The sequence below is a fragment of the Siphateles boraxobius genome, unplaced genomic scaffold, assembly GCF_051911475.1.
Source record: "Siphateles boraxobius isolate OS27281-9 unplaced genomic scaffold, OSU_SipBor_1 2, whole genome shotgun sequence".
In the NCBI taxonomy this organism is placed as follows: Eukaryota; Metazoa; Chordata; class Actinopteri; order Cypriniformes; family Leuciscidae; genus Siphateles; species Siphateles boraxobius.
In genome coordinates, this window is record NW_027508810.1 from 9552501 (window position 1) to 9571544 (window position 19044).

The 19044-nt window shown below is 38.8% G+C and overlaps 1 protein-coding gene across 1 annotated transcript; it reads right to left on the bottom strand.

Moving 5' to 3' along the window:
- Positions 1–6920: 6920 nt before the first annotated feature.
- On the bottom strand, positions 6921–10870 carry egr1 (early growth response 1). The gene is made up of 2 exons (XM_077235796.1): positions 10183–10870; positions 6921–9472 (listed from the first exon to the last, which is right to left on the bottom strand). The coding sequence occupies exons 1-2, from the start codon at positions 10391–10393 to the stop codon at positions 8154–8156; spliced, it is 1530 nt and encodes a 509-aa protein (XP_077091911.1). The 5' UTR covers positions 10394–10870; the 3' UTR covers positions 6921–8153.
- Between the last annotated feature and the right edge of the window lie 8174 nt (positions 10871–19044).

Sequence of the window (19044 nt, forward strand, 5' to 3'; positions counted from 1 at the left end):
AAACATTTACGTTTAAGTGCCTAGCATACGCTTTCCTACTGAAGCAGCTTATAAATTGCATGAGTGCACGGCGAGGCACATGTTTTATGAACGTTTGCTTGTGAGAAGAATGATCTGTTCTGACAATGCAAGCCGAATGAATTATTGCAGAAGCTTTTACAAGATCAGTATCGCTGTAGTTTTTAAAAATAATTTTTAAAAATAGATCACGAGTTTTGCTCAAACTGCATGAACAAATAATGAACAAACAACTTTATGTCCACTAACACCAGGCAGCATATTTAGAAATAGGAGTCAGGGTGGAGCACAGAGTTATAAACTTGAGTAATAATGTTCCTGCTGAAGTTGATGCCTGTTTCCCAGAACTACATTAGTGCCCAAAATGCTGCCCTGTGTGGAGCACCTTTATATAACAGATGGATAGCTTTACTTTTTAATACAAACCCTGCAGGAGGAAAATGACTTTTTGCTTTGTGTGAGTCATGACCAGTGTGGACAGCTCGTCGTGAAACCGCTGTGAATGTTCGCTGAACAGCACATGGTCCATTGGCAGATATGATGTGCATTATTGATGAGGCACAGAGCAGGTGTACTTTTGGGTTCTGGAATTTGTGTTTCAGTGCTTTTGGTGCAAAACAGTGACATATCTAGTGATTTTAATCAAGTTAGGTGCACGCAAAGATTCAAACAGGTCCAACAGCTTTCATAACGTTAATGTTTAATAAATTACCGGTCATCCATGAATATGACTTCCGCCCGAGTCCCGTCATATTCTTCATTGGCTGTAAAAGGGAAGACAACAACTCCCGTGATTCTTCCGAATCAAGGCGTCATCGAGCCTCAACTTTGTTTTGAATAAACAACCTCTAGTGGTTAAAAATGACATAGTGTGCCTTTAAAGGAATAGTTCACCCAAAAATGTATTTCTGTCATCATTTATTCACCCTCACCTCGTTCCAAACTTGTAAGACTTTCGTTCATCTTCAGAACACAAATGAAGATCTTTTTGATGAAATCTGACAGATTTCTGTTCCTCCATTGATCAAATTGAATTTATGCTTTTATCCACATTTAAACATTGAGGGTATATGTTTATACCCATATGCATATGCAGAGGGTAAACCAACTCCAGGATAAGGCTAAGGAAGGAGATGCAACTCCCCTTTAAAAACATTTAAATGAATTTCCATGAAATAGTTTCAAGCTACTTGTCGCCGCACACTTGTACACACGACCTACACATCCCAGCATAAATGCTAACGGTAAACTATTTGTTATTAAAGCATTTATGTTCACAAACCAGTGCAAACCTCTAAGCAAGCATATTGTATGCAGGATTTGGCCCTTTATAATGACAAAAAAGCTGTTCGTTGCAATCTCACAAAGTAATATAATCAATGAAGCCGACTGCACAATGAATCTCTTATTTACATCATTGTTTGTTATAATTTGAGTATATTTGCAAGACTTGCAGAACTCACATTTCAAACGCAGCTCAAAACTCTGTTCAGTTTTTTTTTCAACTTAAACACCTCTGATTGGCCATTGCATTAATGAAATCAATAGATATTGTTTGTGATTGGCTACACTGCTCAACGCTGCAAAAACACGTTGTAAATAGAAACCTTTGATGTTCTCCAGAACGCAAATACAGATACGCACTAGATCGTTTGCCATTGCCAAGCGCCACTTACGTTTTCTTCAGACAATGCAAAAATTTAGTTTAATCACCAGTTCTTAAATGCTGTAGTCCCTGGAAATAATTTCCATAATATACCTAAAACATCAGAAAAGCTAATGATTTTAATAACACTGCTGTTACACAGAGGCGTGAGTGACGATCTAAGGGTTGAAAGCGTATTCTCCCGCATTTCATCTATGAAGAGGTGAGCAGATTTGAGAGTTGAAGTGCAAAGCCCCGTGCTTCAACATCATCAATTCTCTCAATTCTCTCTTTCTCTCTCTCTCTCTCTCTCTCTCTCTCTCTTCCTCTCTCTCTCTCTCTCTCTCTCTCTCTCTTCCTCTCTGTCGCCAGCACATTAAAGTCAAGCCCTAATCACTGTGGGGACTTAGCCAATGATGTGCTTATCAAACGGCATATTTCAAAAAGGGATCTTAGAAGGCCTGAGGGCAAAGATGCAATAAGAAAGCATTTGTAGTTGGATGAAAGGGAGAAAACGACAGAGTGAAAAAGAACGAGAGAGGGAAAGAGTTGCATACGGATCTTGCATCAGAAATGGATGGAGCTTATTAGCATGTGCCATTTAACTGGGCGCAAGGATAGAGGGATAGACAATGAGAATGAGCACTAGATCCTTTTCTTTCTTTTTCCCCTCTCCACACCCCCCTAAAAAAGGTCCAAAAAGAATAAGAGAACAAACACTTATTTTAACAGGCAGAGGCCTTGAAGCGGAGGCTCAGGGGAGAATTGGTGAAGTGGCTTTATTGTGAGTCGACAAGTGGGGAAAAGAACGATGCATCATCTTGCTTTTTCTGTCTCCATGGCTGTCATTCTCGCTTTCTCCAAAACTGAGCGAGGCCTCCATGTCAGCCGGTCGACTTTGATATAAGCAAAAGCAACTAAGTCACTACGAAAGCTAGCAAAGGGAAAGCATTATCAACACATCCAGCGCTCTTGAAAGAGCTTGTTTCTGCTCTAAAGTTGGGTGTGAGGGGCACATTGTCACAAATTCGGCTTTAAACTTGTTGTGGGACGACGCTTTGAATTCCCGCTCCCCTGCCGAGTCTTCAAATGCCTCAAATCACTAGTGGAGCCCTGTGTGATGCCTGTTGAATATGAAACTCACACCGTTGTGAATGACCACGGATGTGGGGATAGGGGTTTGTTATCACAGATGCTTCAGAGCAGATTGACGTGTGGGTGTTCTGGCTTTGAGTTAGGGTTCGTTTACATGACCACGGAAATGTAATATATGACATATTTGTCCCTATATCGCAAGTGACGCCATCATATATGCTAAATATAAGACAATATATTGCTATCACATACATATCTCTAGATATATGTTGATATAAGTTTATAACATATATACATTTTTCATATTAAATGAATATATTGACATATATTAAGACGATGTATATGATTATTGTTTACATATTGTATGTTATGACCATATGTGTCATCGATATGTTTAATTTATATATGCCAATTTATTTAAACAACATACATACATACATTTTACATGCCTAGGTTTCCTTATTAATTTATTCCTTGTTTCCCTTATTTGAACAGCTTGAACTTGTAACAAGTCTACACAATCCAAATTCCATTTCTATCCCATTTTAGAATTAGCACAATTTTAATTTCAATAAAATTTATTTTTTTTAAACATTATTTTACTTAACTGGCTCATAAAAACAAAACAAATACTACACAAATTCTATTTGGGAACTTAAATTTTATTATTTTCATATCAATAACCAGATATCAATATCATTGATATTATACATTGACAATTATATATGTGACATATATATATATATATATATATATATATATAAAACACTATTATACATACATAAAATGTATGGGCTAGTTTTATATGTCAATATATGAAATTGTTCCATTTTCTAATAGGTTTTATATATGGGCAGATATTTACCGGTATGTTTTCACTATCTATGTGGATATATTTCATATATGTATATTTCATATGTGTACATATATTACATTTCCGTATGGGCACAATGTACTAAAAACTGAAAAGTTTTTCCTTTGCATTTTTTCGCGTACAGGTGACAGCGTTGTCAAAATGATCCCCATTTACACAGATCAGTGAAAACAGCTAAAAAATGCTGTATTACGCTGCTAGGCTAGTTGGTGATGTCACTTTGTAAAGAACACTACGCACCTATAGACTGAACACGTAGTACACATGTGCACGTCATCACCGTTTTCACAAATTTGCATTTTTGTAGTAATTTTCATGGAGACGATAACGGTATCGTTTTTAAAAACACATTTAACACAGAGAGGACATTTAACTCTCTGTTGTTTTGCTTTATTTTCAGATGTCTCGTTTAGTCATTGCTTCCCTCAATGCCATAATCCGAGTAACTAAAGCACATTTGCACATGCACTCTTCAAAAAACAGCACTTGCATTCTCTTGACAAACTAAAAGATGTGTCGATTTTACTACGTTAGCTTGCGAATTTTGCTCAAGAGCATGATATATTTAAGTCCACATTTAAGACAAGACAGAGCAGGTTACTTTTGATACAAAACAAATGATCAGCTCACAGATTGTGTACATTTTATTACGAAATTCAAATAATAAATACCGTTTTGGCGCTTGGAAATGTGACGTGATAGATTTCTGCGGCTCCTCAGTTCAAGCGGCACGTGAACCAATCTTCTTTTACTCTTCTTTACTACTAGTTATTAAACCCGAATGAACAATAGGGAGGCCTATGTTGAAAGATATAGTACAACTTACCGAAATGTATATGCCTCAGATCAATCAGTGTCTTACCGCGGTAAGCGGTCAATAAAACAGCTGGAGAACAATGCCACATAACATTACATTTATTTCAGGAAAACCATTTAATGACCATATATGGGCTGGAAAAATTAGCAATAGAGAGGAGTGTTTTTCTAAATATGTCCACTATATTAGGCTACATATTTAATTTTTACTTATATCATTACAATAAAGTTGTTATTATAATAAAAAACGCATTATATTTCATTTGAGTTGTTATTTTTAACCTTTAATAATAATACGAGTTGACAGGGCTCCCTGTATGTTTACAGCATCAGTGAGATATTTTTTTTTCTTGAGAAATATGAACATGTATCTACTGTACCTAATAATTATCCAAATGAATCGATATTAAATCAAGATGTCAAGCAATAATAAAAAACAGTAGCCTACCAGTCATTGTACCATCTAGCTAGATGTAACATTTTGTCACTAAACTTAATAGAATTCTGTTTAGTTACCAAATGTTTTGACAATCACAACTTGATGCAAGGTTTTTCACATACCCCCAATCCCCCCTCCATAATTCTCACTCCAAGCTAAATTCAAAAGTTGGCAGCTCTGCTTGAAGGAGTGAATGACATCACGAATTCGGACAGCATGTTGAGCGGACATCGATTGTACAATTGTTATTACGGTGCAATGTTGGATTGAATGAGTGCACTCAATAATGTCCACTATGGTTTCGGAAACCACTACAAATGGCTGTCCCTATATTTGAGGGTATATGGGGCAATTTCGGTTTTAGCCACAGTGAACCAGAATGGTAATTTATGCTGGTCTAAACTGGTCTTTTTAGCGGGGGAGGGTTTCTTGCTTGAGACCCCCAGGAGATTATGAATGTCCATTAAAGTGACCCTGCAAAATAATAGGTGTGTATGAACAAGCGAACAGCTTTTCCTTCATTGTGGTTCATTGACTTTAGATTCAGGCAACGTCTGTCTCACTGAAGACATTTGTAGAGAGTCAATTTGGGATTATGAGACCAATTACCCTAATTGCTTTCCTTTGTGTTGTTCTTTCCCTTCGACTCGCTCTGTCTCACGGTTGTTATCCCTCTTTCAGATGCGTTCAAATCTGGTGCTGTTCTGTGGCTTCATCTTTTGGGCTGATATTGCCTCATAGTTTGGGAAAGTCCCCCTATACAAACACAAGCCATGTTTTCCATCCCAGAGCTGCTGACACACCCTAAAAGTCTGAGATTTAAACATATTGAGCTTCAATTGGCCCAGCTATCAATGTGGCGTTAAAAATCTAATTTCTTTCTCATCTGTTCACTAATGTTATGTTATGTTTATCCAGAGTAGTAAGATAATAAGCTTTTCACTATGATAAACAAGGAAAGAAATGTATAGACATGCTACACATTTACATACACCCACAACTTCTGTCACATTAAATCTGTTCTTGTATCTCGTATCTTATAAAACTTGTATCTTGCTTGACATGACAGTTTAACCAAGCTGTAACGAGCAAACAAAGTGTGTTCAGATGCCAGGATGGAAAGAAAATAGTTTTTTTTTTTCATTTGATCTTTTTGGTGGCAGAGAAATTAGTATGAGCAGATTATTGTTTTTCTTTTACAAAGGCACTGATGTGGGGAGGTAAAACATACAATTGAGCAAAAGCTGCTTTGCTCTTAAAAGTGACTTCGATACTGAGACTTTTTTCCCCCCTGACAAACTCAATAGACACGGAAGCCCATTACAAGGGCGTCTTATTAGTGTCGACTGATTTTACAAGATTGCTATCTATGTATAATTAAGCCCCAAGCGCATCCAGTCACATTCGTACATGCTATCTTTTGATAACATATTCTCATGACGCCCAGGAGCGCTTTTGATAAGTAATAAAGAGAGACAATCTGATCCGCCGTATCAACTCCATGATTGGCTTCTCAGTTTGCCGAACTTCTGAACAAAAGAACGCATCAGTACATATATTTTTGATATCAAGTTTTTATTTATTAATTTTCTTCTCATTTTTCTTTTTCTTTTTTTGCTCTAGGTTATATTGCAGTTTGATCTTTTTTGTTATGAAAGACGTGTCTAGTTCAAATGAAAGCTTGTATGCCTTCAAATCTATCTATCTATCTTTATATATATATATATATATATATATATATATATAAATAAATCTGATATACACTATCCTTATATTATTATTTATTTATTTAAAGCTGTCAGTCTATGGTATATATATATTTTTTTTAAGAATTTACATTTTGTAGCTTGAGACCATGAAATAAAGGCTTTTAATGACAAACTGTATTACAGTAAATTGTTTTTAATATGCAATGGTGTGTATGTGTGTGTGTGTGTGTGTGTGTGTGTGTGTGTGTGTGTTCACTCTCTAAAGCAAAATTCATTGAGACCTGTTGCTAAGCGATGAAAAGCATGACAGGGATTCAACGTATATATTTATATATTTATGTTTTATTTATAGTTCTGTTCTTGAAGGATATCTTGTACACCAAATATCCCATTGGCAGTTAAGCGCATTCAATGTGTTTAGAAGCCATAAACAGTCACTTTTTCGAACAAACACATATACAAAATAAAAATAACAACAAAATAATGGACCGCATGTTAATAACATACAAAAAAATCCCATGCCTACTCAGTAGGTAACTACAGCATTCCAACTCCTCAAGATGTAGATATGTACATTTCCATTACAAAAATATAGTTTATAGTTTTCCTTTTTGCTTACATCCCAAAGAAATGCAGTGCCCTCATATCCTTTCCCTTCTATCCTTGAAATGACTTTCTGAATATAAAAAAAAAAGAAAACAAAATCCCTTACACCTTAAGGCTAGATGCAATGCATCCACACGCTGATATCTGTCAAAACATCTGCAAGGCTTCACAAAAGGCACCAAAAAAATTGAAGATTTGTGGTTGATTCTTTTCTGATGTTTTCCCCTCCATTTACCAGGTTTTTGTTGTCACATTTGAGAAAGAGAAATATAGTACCAGTGGATGATATTTACAAAATAAGAGAAACTAACATCACTCTTCCACATGCGTCAGAATACTTAAGTGCTTCTAGTCAAACAAAGTCAAGAACTTATCACAGCATTTTTACTACTTAATACAGAATGTATCTTATAAAATATGGCCCTGCTCAAGAAGAATACAATGCAAATATTCAAATCAATTGTCACAACAATGGTACTAAAAAGTAAAAACAAAAAGGAAACATGGCACATGTACAATATACTGTAGCTTATGTATATTATTCAAATGTCTTTTGTAACTGTACACCTGTCGAGTCAAGCATCTGAGCCTGAAGCCAACAGGCTTCGATTATACCATCAACGTCCTTTAGCCGCTTTGTGTCGCAAGTACATCTGTGCACGCACAGTCTGAGGGAAAACTTGCTGAAGCCTGTTGCTTTTGTTTGTCGTTTGAAAGTCTCATATGCCTCATTTTGAAAGGATAGGATTCGAAGGGAGAGAACGACACAAAAATCCCTTTTGTGTTTAAAAGTCTTTGCTGAGTCCTTGACTGCTTTGTAACTGAGCCATGTTGGGAGCATGGGCAGAAAAGTGCTTTTTTGCAGAGGGGACTAAGAAGTCACTGATGCTTTCTGTTCCTTTGAGTCAAGAGAGAGCCTTGGAGGTCTGGGGTGGGTGACAAAAAAAAGTCTCAGCAGATGTCGCCTGTCCGAGGGGAAAGCGTGGCCTGCATGTCGGGCAGTGGGGTGGTGACAGGAGAACTGTAGATGTTGCTGACCACTGAGGTAGGGTAGGTGGTGGCCACCTGCGTCTGGAAGCTGCTGGTCGCCGAGGGGTAAGTGGTTGCGATGGAAGGGGAGGGGTAGGAGTTGTGGACCGGTGAGGAGTAGCAGGAGTTCACTGGGGATGGGAAGGAGGAGACCGGAGATGGGTACGAAGTGATGGGAGAGGGGTAGCTAGACACTGGCGAGGCAGCTGAGATGGATACGTTGGCAATTGAGCTCTGCACTGCAGCGCCGCCTTTCTCCACCTTTTTGTCCTTCTGCCGCAGGTGGATCTTAGTGTGGCGCTTGCGCTCGTCGCTGCGGGCGAACTTGCGACCGCAGATCTCGCAGGCAAAGGGCTTCTCGCCAGTGTGTGTGCGGATGTGGGTCGTCAGGTGGTCGCTGCGGCTGAAGTTGCGCATGCAGATCCGACACTGGAAGGGCTTCTGACCGGTGTGGATGCGAATGTGGCGTGTCAACTCGTCTGAGCGCGAGAAGCGCCGGTCGCAGGTCTCGACTGGACAAGCGTAGGGGCGCTCGTGGGGAGGTGTCTTGCTTGGCCGGTTAGGGTACTTGCGCATGCGACTAGGCTTGATGAGTTGAGACTGGTAGACGCTTTTCAGGTCCTGAGAACCGGTTTGGGTCGCAAAGGCTTTGATGGTGGACAGCGGCGTCAGGGAAGGCTGTTGTCCAGCTTGCGTCTGGAAGGGCTTCTGGTCTTGGGCCACCAAACTGATTTCACTCTGCTGTTGGGGAAACAGGTAGTCTGGGATCATTGGCACAGGGAAGCTGGTGCTACAGGCCTTGCTGTTGTGGTATGTCGATGAGGAGTACTGCAGTGAGGTGCCCACTGTGCTGGAGAAGTTTGTGCCGGCATCAGGGAAGATGTCTGGGCTGGAGTTGGTGTAGGTGGGAGCTGCTGAGTATATGGGGTTGGGCTCGCTCTGGTGGACGGAGCAGCTCAGGCTGGCACTAGATGTGGATGACGAAGAGGAAGAGGGGATGGAAGACGAAGAAGATGAAGATGGGAGAGTTGCCTGAGAGTTCGAGGATGGAATGGAGGTGGGTGGGTTGATGCCGACCAGCCCACTGACCAGGCTGAACAGTGGCTCAGCCCACAGACTGTTACTGCAGTTGGTGGCGGGTTCGAGGGTGAAACGGCCCGTGTAAGAGATGGGGGGCAGCCGCTGGGTGGAGTAGGTTTGATCTGCCATAGATTTCTCGATGGCAATTTCTGAAAGCGTGTCTGCAAAAGCAACCACAAAACAGAGAGAGTGGATTAAAAACCATAGCACTGCTAGTTAACTCTAAACTGTCTTGAGCTAATTTGAGCGTTCATAAATGATCCCAGAGGTTTAGATGGGGGGTCCTGCTGGCTGTCGAAACTGCGTTTTCCCACAATCTCAGACAGAGCAGCAGGTGCTGATGGAGTGCAGGACTACACCCCCCCTCCCCCCCACCACCAAAACACACACACACACACACACACACATTTGCCGATCTCCCTCGGAGACAAGAGTCAGCGCAAGTTAAACCATCTACATGTGCGCTACTCTCAGAGTCAGTGCTCTCTTTCTCATTACTGTCATCCCGATCTCCCTTCCCCTCACACACAGCTTATATTTATTCACTCTGCATTTTCAATGATTCATAAACTGGGTTTAAAATTGAGCTGTTCTGCAAATTGTAAATGCCTCATCCATTTCAATGATTTCACTGTGACAATTCTGTAATTGCTGCCAGCTTTTGTTGCAATTTTATTTTAAACTTTACATCAGTGCATATTATTTTATTACAATAACTTTTAAACAAATAACTTTCCATTTAAACAAAGCCAAATTAAGCATAAGGAAAGATTTATTAACTATTCAACAAGTGCTTTTTTTTCTTGCACAAGCAAACAATTCTCTGTATGAAACAAGCATACAATTTAATCAAGAAGGATTTACTGCTTACCTCCAGTAAGGTGATCAAAATGATCCCCGGGATCCCCAGAGCCAAATCCTGTGCCTTCAGGTGCTGAGGCATTGAGGAAGGGGGTGCCTGCAGAGTTCAGCATGATCATCTCCTCCAGTTTGGGGTAGTTATCCATGGGGGAGTGAGGGAAGCTCAAGGGGTCGGAGATCTGCAGAGCGGGCAGGAGCATCTCTGTCTTGGCTGCAGCCATCTCTCTGGAGTGTGCTCGGAGAGGAGAGAAGTGTGCTGGAGAGATCAGCAGCTGACCCCTCTGGGACGACAAATGTGAAGATGCTGCGATGTCTGGATCTCCTTCTTTCTGGTTGATCTCCTCACTCTCACAGTTTGTCCTCTTGTTTGTCTTCCCTTTTCTCCGTGTTGTTTGTCCAAAGAGGCAGAACAAATCCACTACTTCTCAGATGAAATAGCTGAGATTCAGAATGTCCCTTCTGATCATTCCCAGCTTCAAAATTTCACTTTTTCAGCAAATTAGGTCGCTGTGTTGTTTCTGTTGTTGTTTTGAATTGACTTGTCACATTTATTTAATGTGTCAAAATGTATTTGGTTATATATATATATATATGTATACATATATATATAGATGTATATATATATATCGCAAGTGTTGCCGATCAGCTGTCTGCACTGGTGCTGAATCGCTTGGGCTCTCTAGGCTCTCTCTCAGCTCAGAGAATCCCCACTCCTTTATATATCCTCTTGCCGTGACGTAGATGTCCATATTTGGACTGGAGGAAGCCCATATTTAGGCACTGCAGTGGAGGACACATGACGTTTGCTACAGGAAAAAAGCAGATTGGGGAGCTTAAACATTAAGTCTGTGCATTAAATAGAGGGGAGATGCCTCTTCCTCCTCCACAGCAAATCAATGTGTGGTGAGCGCAGTGTCTCTCTGAGAGAAAGAGAAGCACATGTCTACATTTTTCTCCTCAAAAGTCTCGCTAAATGTTCGGGTTTCCCGTCTGCGCTGTAGCAGAGCCATGGCCGGAAGATCTCGCTCCGCCATGCCATATAAGGTCGTGACTACATAAGGTTTGATTCCGGTGGGTTTCCACTTCCATGCCCTTATTTGGAGTTTCCTGATGTAGCGCTGATCGGAGCTCGGCAGTGAGAGGGAGGCTTGGGTGCAATTGAAGTCCAGCGCTCCGCACAATAACTAATGTCAGCACTATGCTGCCTCGCCCGTTCCAAGATTTATGAGAGAGAACTTTTTCCCCAATATTTAAACAACAGAGCGCTTTCAGTGCACACATGCACAGAAACATTACGATATTTCAACATTAGCAAAGGCAGTTTAATGCGTTGTGAAGCTCCCTTTTCTATTGCTGCGCTAGTTCTAATCGCTCGTGCAAGAAAGGCTTATTTATTTCGACGAACTGATCTCATTGCGAGCTGAATATAGCCTCGCCTATTCCTTCGTGCAATAAGGAGTTTTCCGTAATTAAAGCTTTACTTTCTGTTTTGATTTGTGCAACTTGCTAATTTGGAAATTTAGACACTGTTGCAAAACGATTATTATAAGTCGTTTTAATATGATTAATATAATGTTTCAATACACATCTATCTATCTATCTATCTATCTATCTATCTATCTATCTATCTATCTATCTATCTATCTATCTATCTATCTATCTATCTATCTATCTATCTATCTATCTATCTATCTATCTATCCAGTTTAAACTGTAAGATTGCTGGTGTTACACTGCTGATCTAACATTCTAACCAGCTGAAAAGTATCCAAAAGTTTTTTTCATTTTAGAATGTCGTAGTCTCTAGGCCTAAATATCAAAATATAGGCATATATTATTAATGATACCCGATTAAGTATATCCCTGTATTATCTACAAATCTCTATAAATTTAGAGTTAGAATGATACTCGATTGCTTGTTTTGATGAGGAAATCACACTTGGCTATTCGGTGCACGGCCAGCGTTGGCACTGATGGATGGAGGGTGCTGACAGAGGAGAGAGGAGATCTGTTTAATTGGGGGATGTCCCGGACTCGATACACAGGGATCCTCTCTGTCACTCAACTCCCGACACCCATGCAAATAAGCGCTGCAGTTTGCTTTCCGGACGCCGGTGGTGTACCGATGCTCTGTAAATTGAGGAGAAAAGCAGTGAGTGCGCCGTGGCTTTGGCAGGGAGATCGATGTAACTTTGCTGACTCAATAGACTTAGTCAGAGCAGACGCCATTTTAATTTAACGAGAACGAAAACGAGGCTGTGAGGGACGGACGAACAGTTAACTTGATGGGTTGTAGGCCACTCTTGTCTAAAATGACACAAATAACACCGCTTTTTTAAGTAGGCTCAACTGAAAATGACATGAAGGACATACGATTAGTGAACAGGCAGTACCACACAAAAGCAGTTTATTAAGATGGTTTTGTGAAGTCAGCCAAAAAGAAAAGTAGTTTCACAGGTGAAGCAGGTTTTTACATTACGATCAAAGATTACGAAGACAGACCTATGTCAAATTAGAAATCTTCTAAAAAGGCTCACAAAAAACACATTATTACAACCTGAATATAATGAAAGATAAAGAAAAGATCAGAAATAAACAACTCATTTTGGATGTAGGCTAGTAATTGCACCGGTGTCTCAAGGGGGAGATGCAGGCGAATGTCATCCTTCTAATGATCAACATCTTTATACCTCAGATAAGAAAACAGGCTGGCAGTTGGTGATTCACTTAAAAGTTTAACAAGAGTAGTGGGAGGGTGTTCCCTTCCCAGGGAATGGGGGTGGAAGATGTGGGACATCCAGGACAGCCTTAGGAGCTTGTATAACCTAATGTGTTATTGCCTTGTGTGTGTGTTTATATATGCTAGAATAGAGGGGGTTTCTCTTTTTCCTTGTTATGAAAGACCGGCTCTCCTCGCACCTACGCCGAGACCCACGCCTGTGTCTGTCCTCGCTCGCTCGGTCTATCTCCTGCTGGTTAATATTTCATTAAGATCTGCCAGCCAGCCTGGGTACAGAGAGAGAGAGAGAGAGAGAGAGAGAGAGAGAGAGAGAGAGAGAGAGAGAGAGAGAGAGAGAGAGAGAGAGAGAGAGAGAGAGAGAGAGAGAGAGAGAGAGAGAGAGAGAGAGAGAGAGAGAGAGAGAGAGAGAGAGAGAGAGAGAGAGAGAGAGAGAGAGAGAGAGAGAGAGAGAGAGAGAGAGAGAGAGAGAGAGAGAGAGAGAGAGAGAGAGAGAGAGAGCTTCACACCCCCACGTTCAGAGGCAAATACCAGGCATCTGCTGGAATTAATCACTGGCTCTGGCTGGCAGCCTGATGGAGATGCTCTATCTCTCTCTCTTTCTTTCCCTCCTTCACCCACCTTTGACAACCACCCCCCCCCCCCCCCCCCCCAACCTGTGCCATCTCCATCATCAGCATAAAGGTGAGCCCGTCGGGGTTGGCCGAGGAGCAGACAGGATGACTGGCTGATAAATGAGTATTTGAAATCTATTACATGATTTAGGGAGGGTGGAGCAAAAGAGCAGCGTGTTATTCTAGCTTTAGGAGAAAAGTGAGTGGAGATCATGGATGTTATGGTGGTACAGGTGCTCAAGATGATGATGATGATGATGGTGGTAAGAGAAAACTTTAGAAATTAAGTAATGGTTTCTCTTGATTTAGATTAGACAAAGATAAAAGACTCTTGTGAATAGTTATGGTCTTACTTGACTGGATATTGATCACGGTGAGTGGCATCATGAGGCATGAGTGGTATTATTAGACATACAGAGAAAGCATTAATCAGACTGTAAATCCTATGTTTTTTATCTTCCATTAATGTGGCATCTTGCTATATATAGCACTTGCAATAAATGCATTTGTAAGAAGTCAAGTCACCTTTATTTATATGGCACTTTTTACAATGCAGATTGTTTCACAGCAGCTTTACAGAGATAATAATGGAAGATAATGCAGGAAAATAATGTTGTAATAATATTGTTAAATATTAAATTAAGTGCCCCGAACATTTACGTTGAAGGAGATAATGTATTGATATGTTTGGCTCAATAACCTTTTACATGGTTTACTCAATAGGCTTTTCAATACAGCAGAGTAAATCTTTATTGCTGTGACTCCCTAAAGGCTTTAGTCAAAGAGTAAAGATGGCTTTAAATATGGATAGCAAACTGATTTTTTTTTTAAATTATTTATAAACTTTTTTGAATACATCTAAAAAGTGTAGAAAGCCAATATGAAATCAAAATTGATCCTAACTAAACTCATACTTTCTAAATATATGTTTTTGGCCTTATGGTGCATGATTCTTTATTATCCCAATCAAAAAAAAAAAAAGAAGAAAAAGGTTTGTCTACGTAATCTTTTGTCAAGGTGCCATAACTTGGGGCCCAACGACACTCAGAAGTCTAAAACGAGAAGTTTTAAAGAAAAATTTCTATATAAGGGAAGACAAGCTACGTTATACGTCATGCATCGGGTCAGAGGTCACCCATCCGCCAGAACTCAACTCGACGCCAGAACTACGGCCGTTGCCGGAAACCAGTGATTATAGTTTATAAAGTTATAAATATGGATATTTTTCTTACAAAAACCCATCGCTTCACTTCAGAAGGCATTTATTAACCCCCGGAGTCGTATGGATTACTTTTTTATGATGGATGGATGATTCGAAATCTCAGTTACTATTCACTCCCATTATAAAGCTTGGAAGAGCCAAGATATATTTTTAATATAACTCTGATTGTGTTTGGCTGAAAGAAGAAAGTCATATACACCTAGGATGGCTTGAGGGTGAGTAAATGATGGGATAATTTTCATTTTTGGGTGAACTATTCCTTTAATCCATCAATTCTCAATGGATACAATCAAATCTACTTTTTTCCCCCCCCCTCACTGAATATCATGTTTAATTTGGAATTACGCCTCATTATACAAAGGTAATGTGGATGTCATTTCATATTAACTTAAAAAAGTGTTTGGTGTACGCTACTGTTCAAAAGATGGGTGTTAGTAAGATTTAATTTTTTAAGAAATTTCTACTGACTTTAAATTATTACTACATTTTATTTGGCGAGAAAGCTTAAAATTGATCAAAAGTGATAGTAAAGACATTTATAATGTTAAAAAACGATGTTCTATTTCAATTTCGATTTCTGCTTTCCACAAAAATATTAAGCAGCCCATTGAGCAACAAATCATCATATTAGAATGACATCTTAAAGATCATGTGACACTGAAGGCTGCAGTAATGATGCTGAAAATTCAGCTTTGATCGCAGGAATAAACTAACATTTTAAAATATATTAAAATAGAAAAAATATATTTTAAATTGTAATAGTATTTCACAATATTACTGTTTTTACTGTATTTTTCGATCAAATAAATGCAGCCTTGGTGAGCATGACTTCTTTCAAAAACATTAAAAAGCTTGGCTTCAAACGGTGTGTTTATATAAACTAAAGAAGACATGCTATATTACGAGACAAATACATTTGTATGTGTTCTAGATATGCTCCGTTAAATTATTCTGCCCCACCTAACCTGAGGATAATTGTTACACACTAATATACATCAGCCACTAACCACTGCATGTTTGTCATGACTGTGAAGTAGGCCCTAAAGCACGACTTACAGTGTATACTGACATCTGATGCACACATTTGTGTCATTAATATGACAAATGCCATGAAGCCACTGCCCTCTTGGGATTTTTAGCCAGCTGAAGGTTACGGGCGACAGGAAAACAATTACCAGAGCCCACGAGGCAGCGACAGAAAGCCAGCCTCTGAGACCTGCCCCCAACTGAGTCATTGCCTGCTTTTGTGCTCTGTTTGATGTGTACAACAAAAGGAGGTTCAGATATGTGTCAGAAGACCACTACCTGAGGCCTATCTGTTACATTTAAGGGAACTTCCTGAAAAGAACTGCAGCAGCATCACATATAGTTTGCTAATCTAAACAGATATTTGAAAAGGTTAGAACCACCTAAAATGAGATGCAATCAAGTCACTTTTGAGCAGTTTTTCGCTATGATTGGTTATGCCACATGAACGAAGTATAAGTAAGATTTAACCATTTACCGTGGAATAAATGTCTAACTAATGTTTGTAAATGGTGTGAAAGAACAGAGAAGTGAAACCGAATGACTTGCATGGTTTGGTACAGTTTTAATGGATCATTGCCTTGTTGTTTCTAATGAAATATTCTTTCCATCTCTGCTTGGGTAATACAGAGTGTAAACTAGGAGTGCAGTGTAGTGGCAAAACTGGCTGGCTGGATTTTTGTTTGAGAGCTTTAACTGGATGTGATTCCACATTAATTTGAAGACAGACACTTCCAGATTTCTGCTAGGCTCATATTTCACTGTTCTCAGTTCAACATGAGCAACCGCATTTCCCTTTTATAGTCTATTTAGAGATGGATGTTGTTCTCTAATAATACAAATCTATATTCTGAAGAAAATGTGAGGTGCTTTCCCATACAAAACTCACAGCTGATGCTAGCGGTAGATGAATGGCTGAGGAGTTCTGAGGGGATTTTAGCACATTGCTATAAGGTTGCTACAGTGTTCCAGTTGGTTGCTATAAGGCATTCATTGGTAGTTTCAAAAATCACCCTATGGTGTTTTGTCACCCCTTACATGTAGCTCAACAGTTGAGCAATGCACTAACAATCCCAAGATTATGGATTTGATTTCCATGGAATACATTAACACTGAAAACCTGAATAAGTTTGCAAAATGTTTAAATTAATAAATTCAAAGTTTAAGCAAGCAGAACTGTCAGATTTTTATTTTGTACTCATTCATTTGAATTGCTCTTAACTTTAAATATTTGAGTACTGTAATTAATTCTTTTAACTTAAAATTTTCACGTAATCTCAACTTAAATATTTTTAGGAAGTCTAAACTCCGCTAGCTTTAACTAGCTAAATCAGTAAATACTAACTTGCGAAGTGGCAACGCAAAGCTTTGATAATATTAGCATAGCATAGCAATTGCTGAAAGAGTATGGCAATATAGAATATTTAATATATATCTGTTCTCAATCCAAGCTCATGCTCCACTTTTCACCATGATGGTAACCCCCTAAAAAACCCAAAATGACAGAAACTCTTCTAAATTAGCATAGCAAAAATGAAACAGTACTAAATTGCCCACTTAATATAAATCTTGCAAAAAAAAAAAAAAAAAAAAAAAAAAACCTTATTCAACACCTAATTTTAGCATTTACTCTCCCTTTTGAGTGCCATTGCAAAACATTCTGGGAAATAGAAATCCCAGCCCAGTTTCAGTTAAATTTAAGTTTGTCTAAATTAAAATAAACAAGTTCATAAAACTCAAAACAATGAAACAATTCAGATTACTTAAAATGTGTCAGTTTTGTGAACTCAAAAGAAAAAGAAAGTTCTAAATACTCATAAAAGTTAATTTGATTGAACTAATCTGTTTGCAGTTTTTGGACATCTGGATGTGCATGAATGATTTACAGTACTATGTATGTTGTATGTTCAGTTCCAATATGTACTGCAATATTGTTTACAGTTGTGCACAGCTCTACCCAAAGGGAGTTTATGTTTGTTGTAAATAAGGGTGTGTTTTTTCTTTTGCACAATGTGAACAAATTAGAATTGCGAAGAGCATATGCAGTAAAAATGTGAAACATACATATTCAGTGTCTTGTACACAGTTACCTCACTAAATACAGTAATGTGTAACTTTACTGTAGTTTTCAAATGGCTGTGCAAATCGTACATAGTGCTGTCTTGAGCATTTTCAGGTAGTGTCACCAAGATCTGACTTTTTTTGCATTGGAAGACATTTACAGAGTAAACTGTCATAATGAAAACATGACAAAGCCATTTGACTATCTTGTTCATAAACAATGGTGTCAGGACTTTTCATCTTTATGACACTGACACTTTAATTGACGTGAATACTTGCTTTTGAGGAATGAGCTATCCATTTTGAGCAAGTGACACGCTTTTGCAGGTTATCAACTAGGTTTTGGAGTTTGTTTTGAGAACTGCATTAACTGTTGTGCAAATGTAAATAGTGATGTGAGAAATGCACCAAAGCGACTGAGAAAAACTGTAATATAGGTTTACCCTACTCAAACCAATTGTTTTGAGAATTAGGGTTTACAGTGTATTTTAGCAGCTTCTACATGTCTTTAAGCTCTTCTTTTGTGATTTTGACCGAGTGCTTAGCATCACAGGTACCAGGTGAGCTACGGAGCAAGTTTACTATGTCAGAAAAGCCATTCGGTTATGTGATACAAACATTAAAATTTTATTAGTTTACAAATTATTAACTGTGGTAAAAGTGTTTTGAGGTCATAGATTGTATTGCACAAGGAATCATGTAAAAATAAGTATTTTTTAAAAAAAATGATCAGCACTCGTAATCATAATTTGTGTGTAAAGGAGCAAAAGTTGTTATCGTTTTAATGCCACCAGTGTTCAGCTGGATACAGTAAATTTTTTTTCCAGTTTTGCAGAAATGTAGCCCGAGTCACGTATTTCCAAATCTATCTCTCGACCAATTCGTACAAGTGAGTAAAAGATGGATAACTCGTACAAATTCGTACAACCTCACTGTTATGAATTCGTACGATTTGTCTAAATCCCAGTGATGGGTAGGTTTAGGGGCGGGGTCAGGGGTAGGTCATTCATGCAAATTCATATGAATTGGGCAACTCATTTAGCAAAAATCATATGAATTTATACGAATTGCCGTGAGATTGGGTTGGTATTTCCAATAAGCCTTGGCTGCTAAAACACTAACCCTAAGTGTGGGCAATAAAACTGTAGCGATGCTTCCCTTACCAAATACAACTCATTATTTAATCTTATTAATTTTATATTTAACAATATTA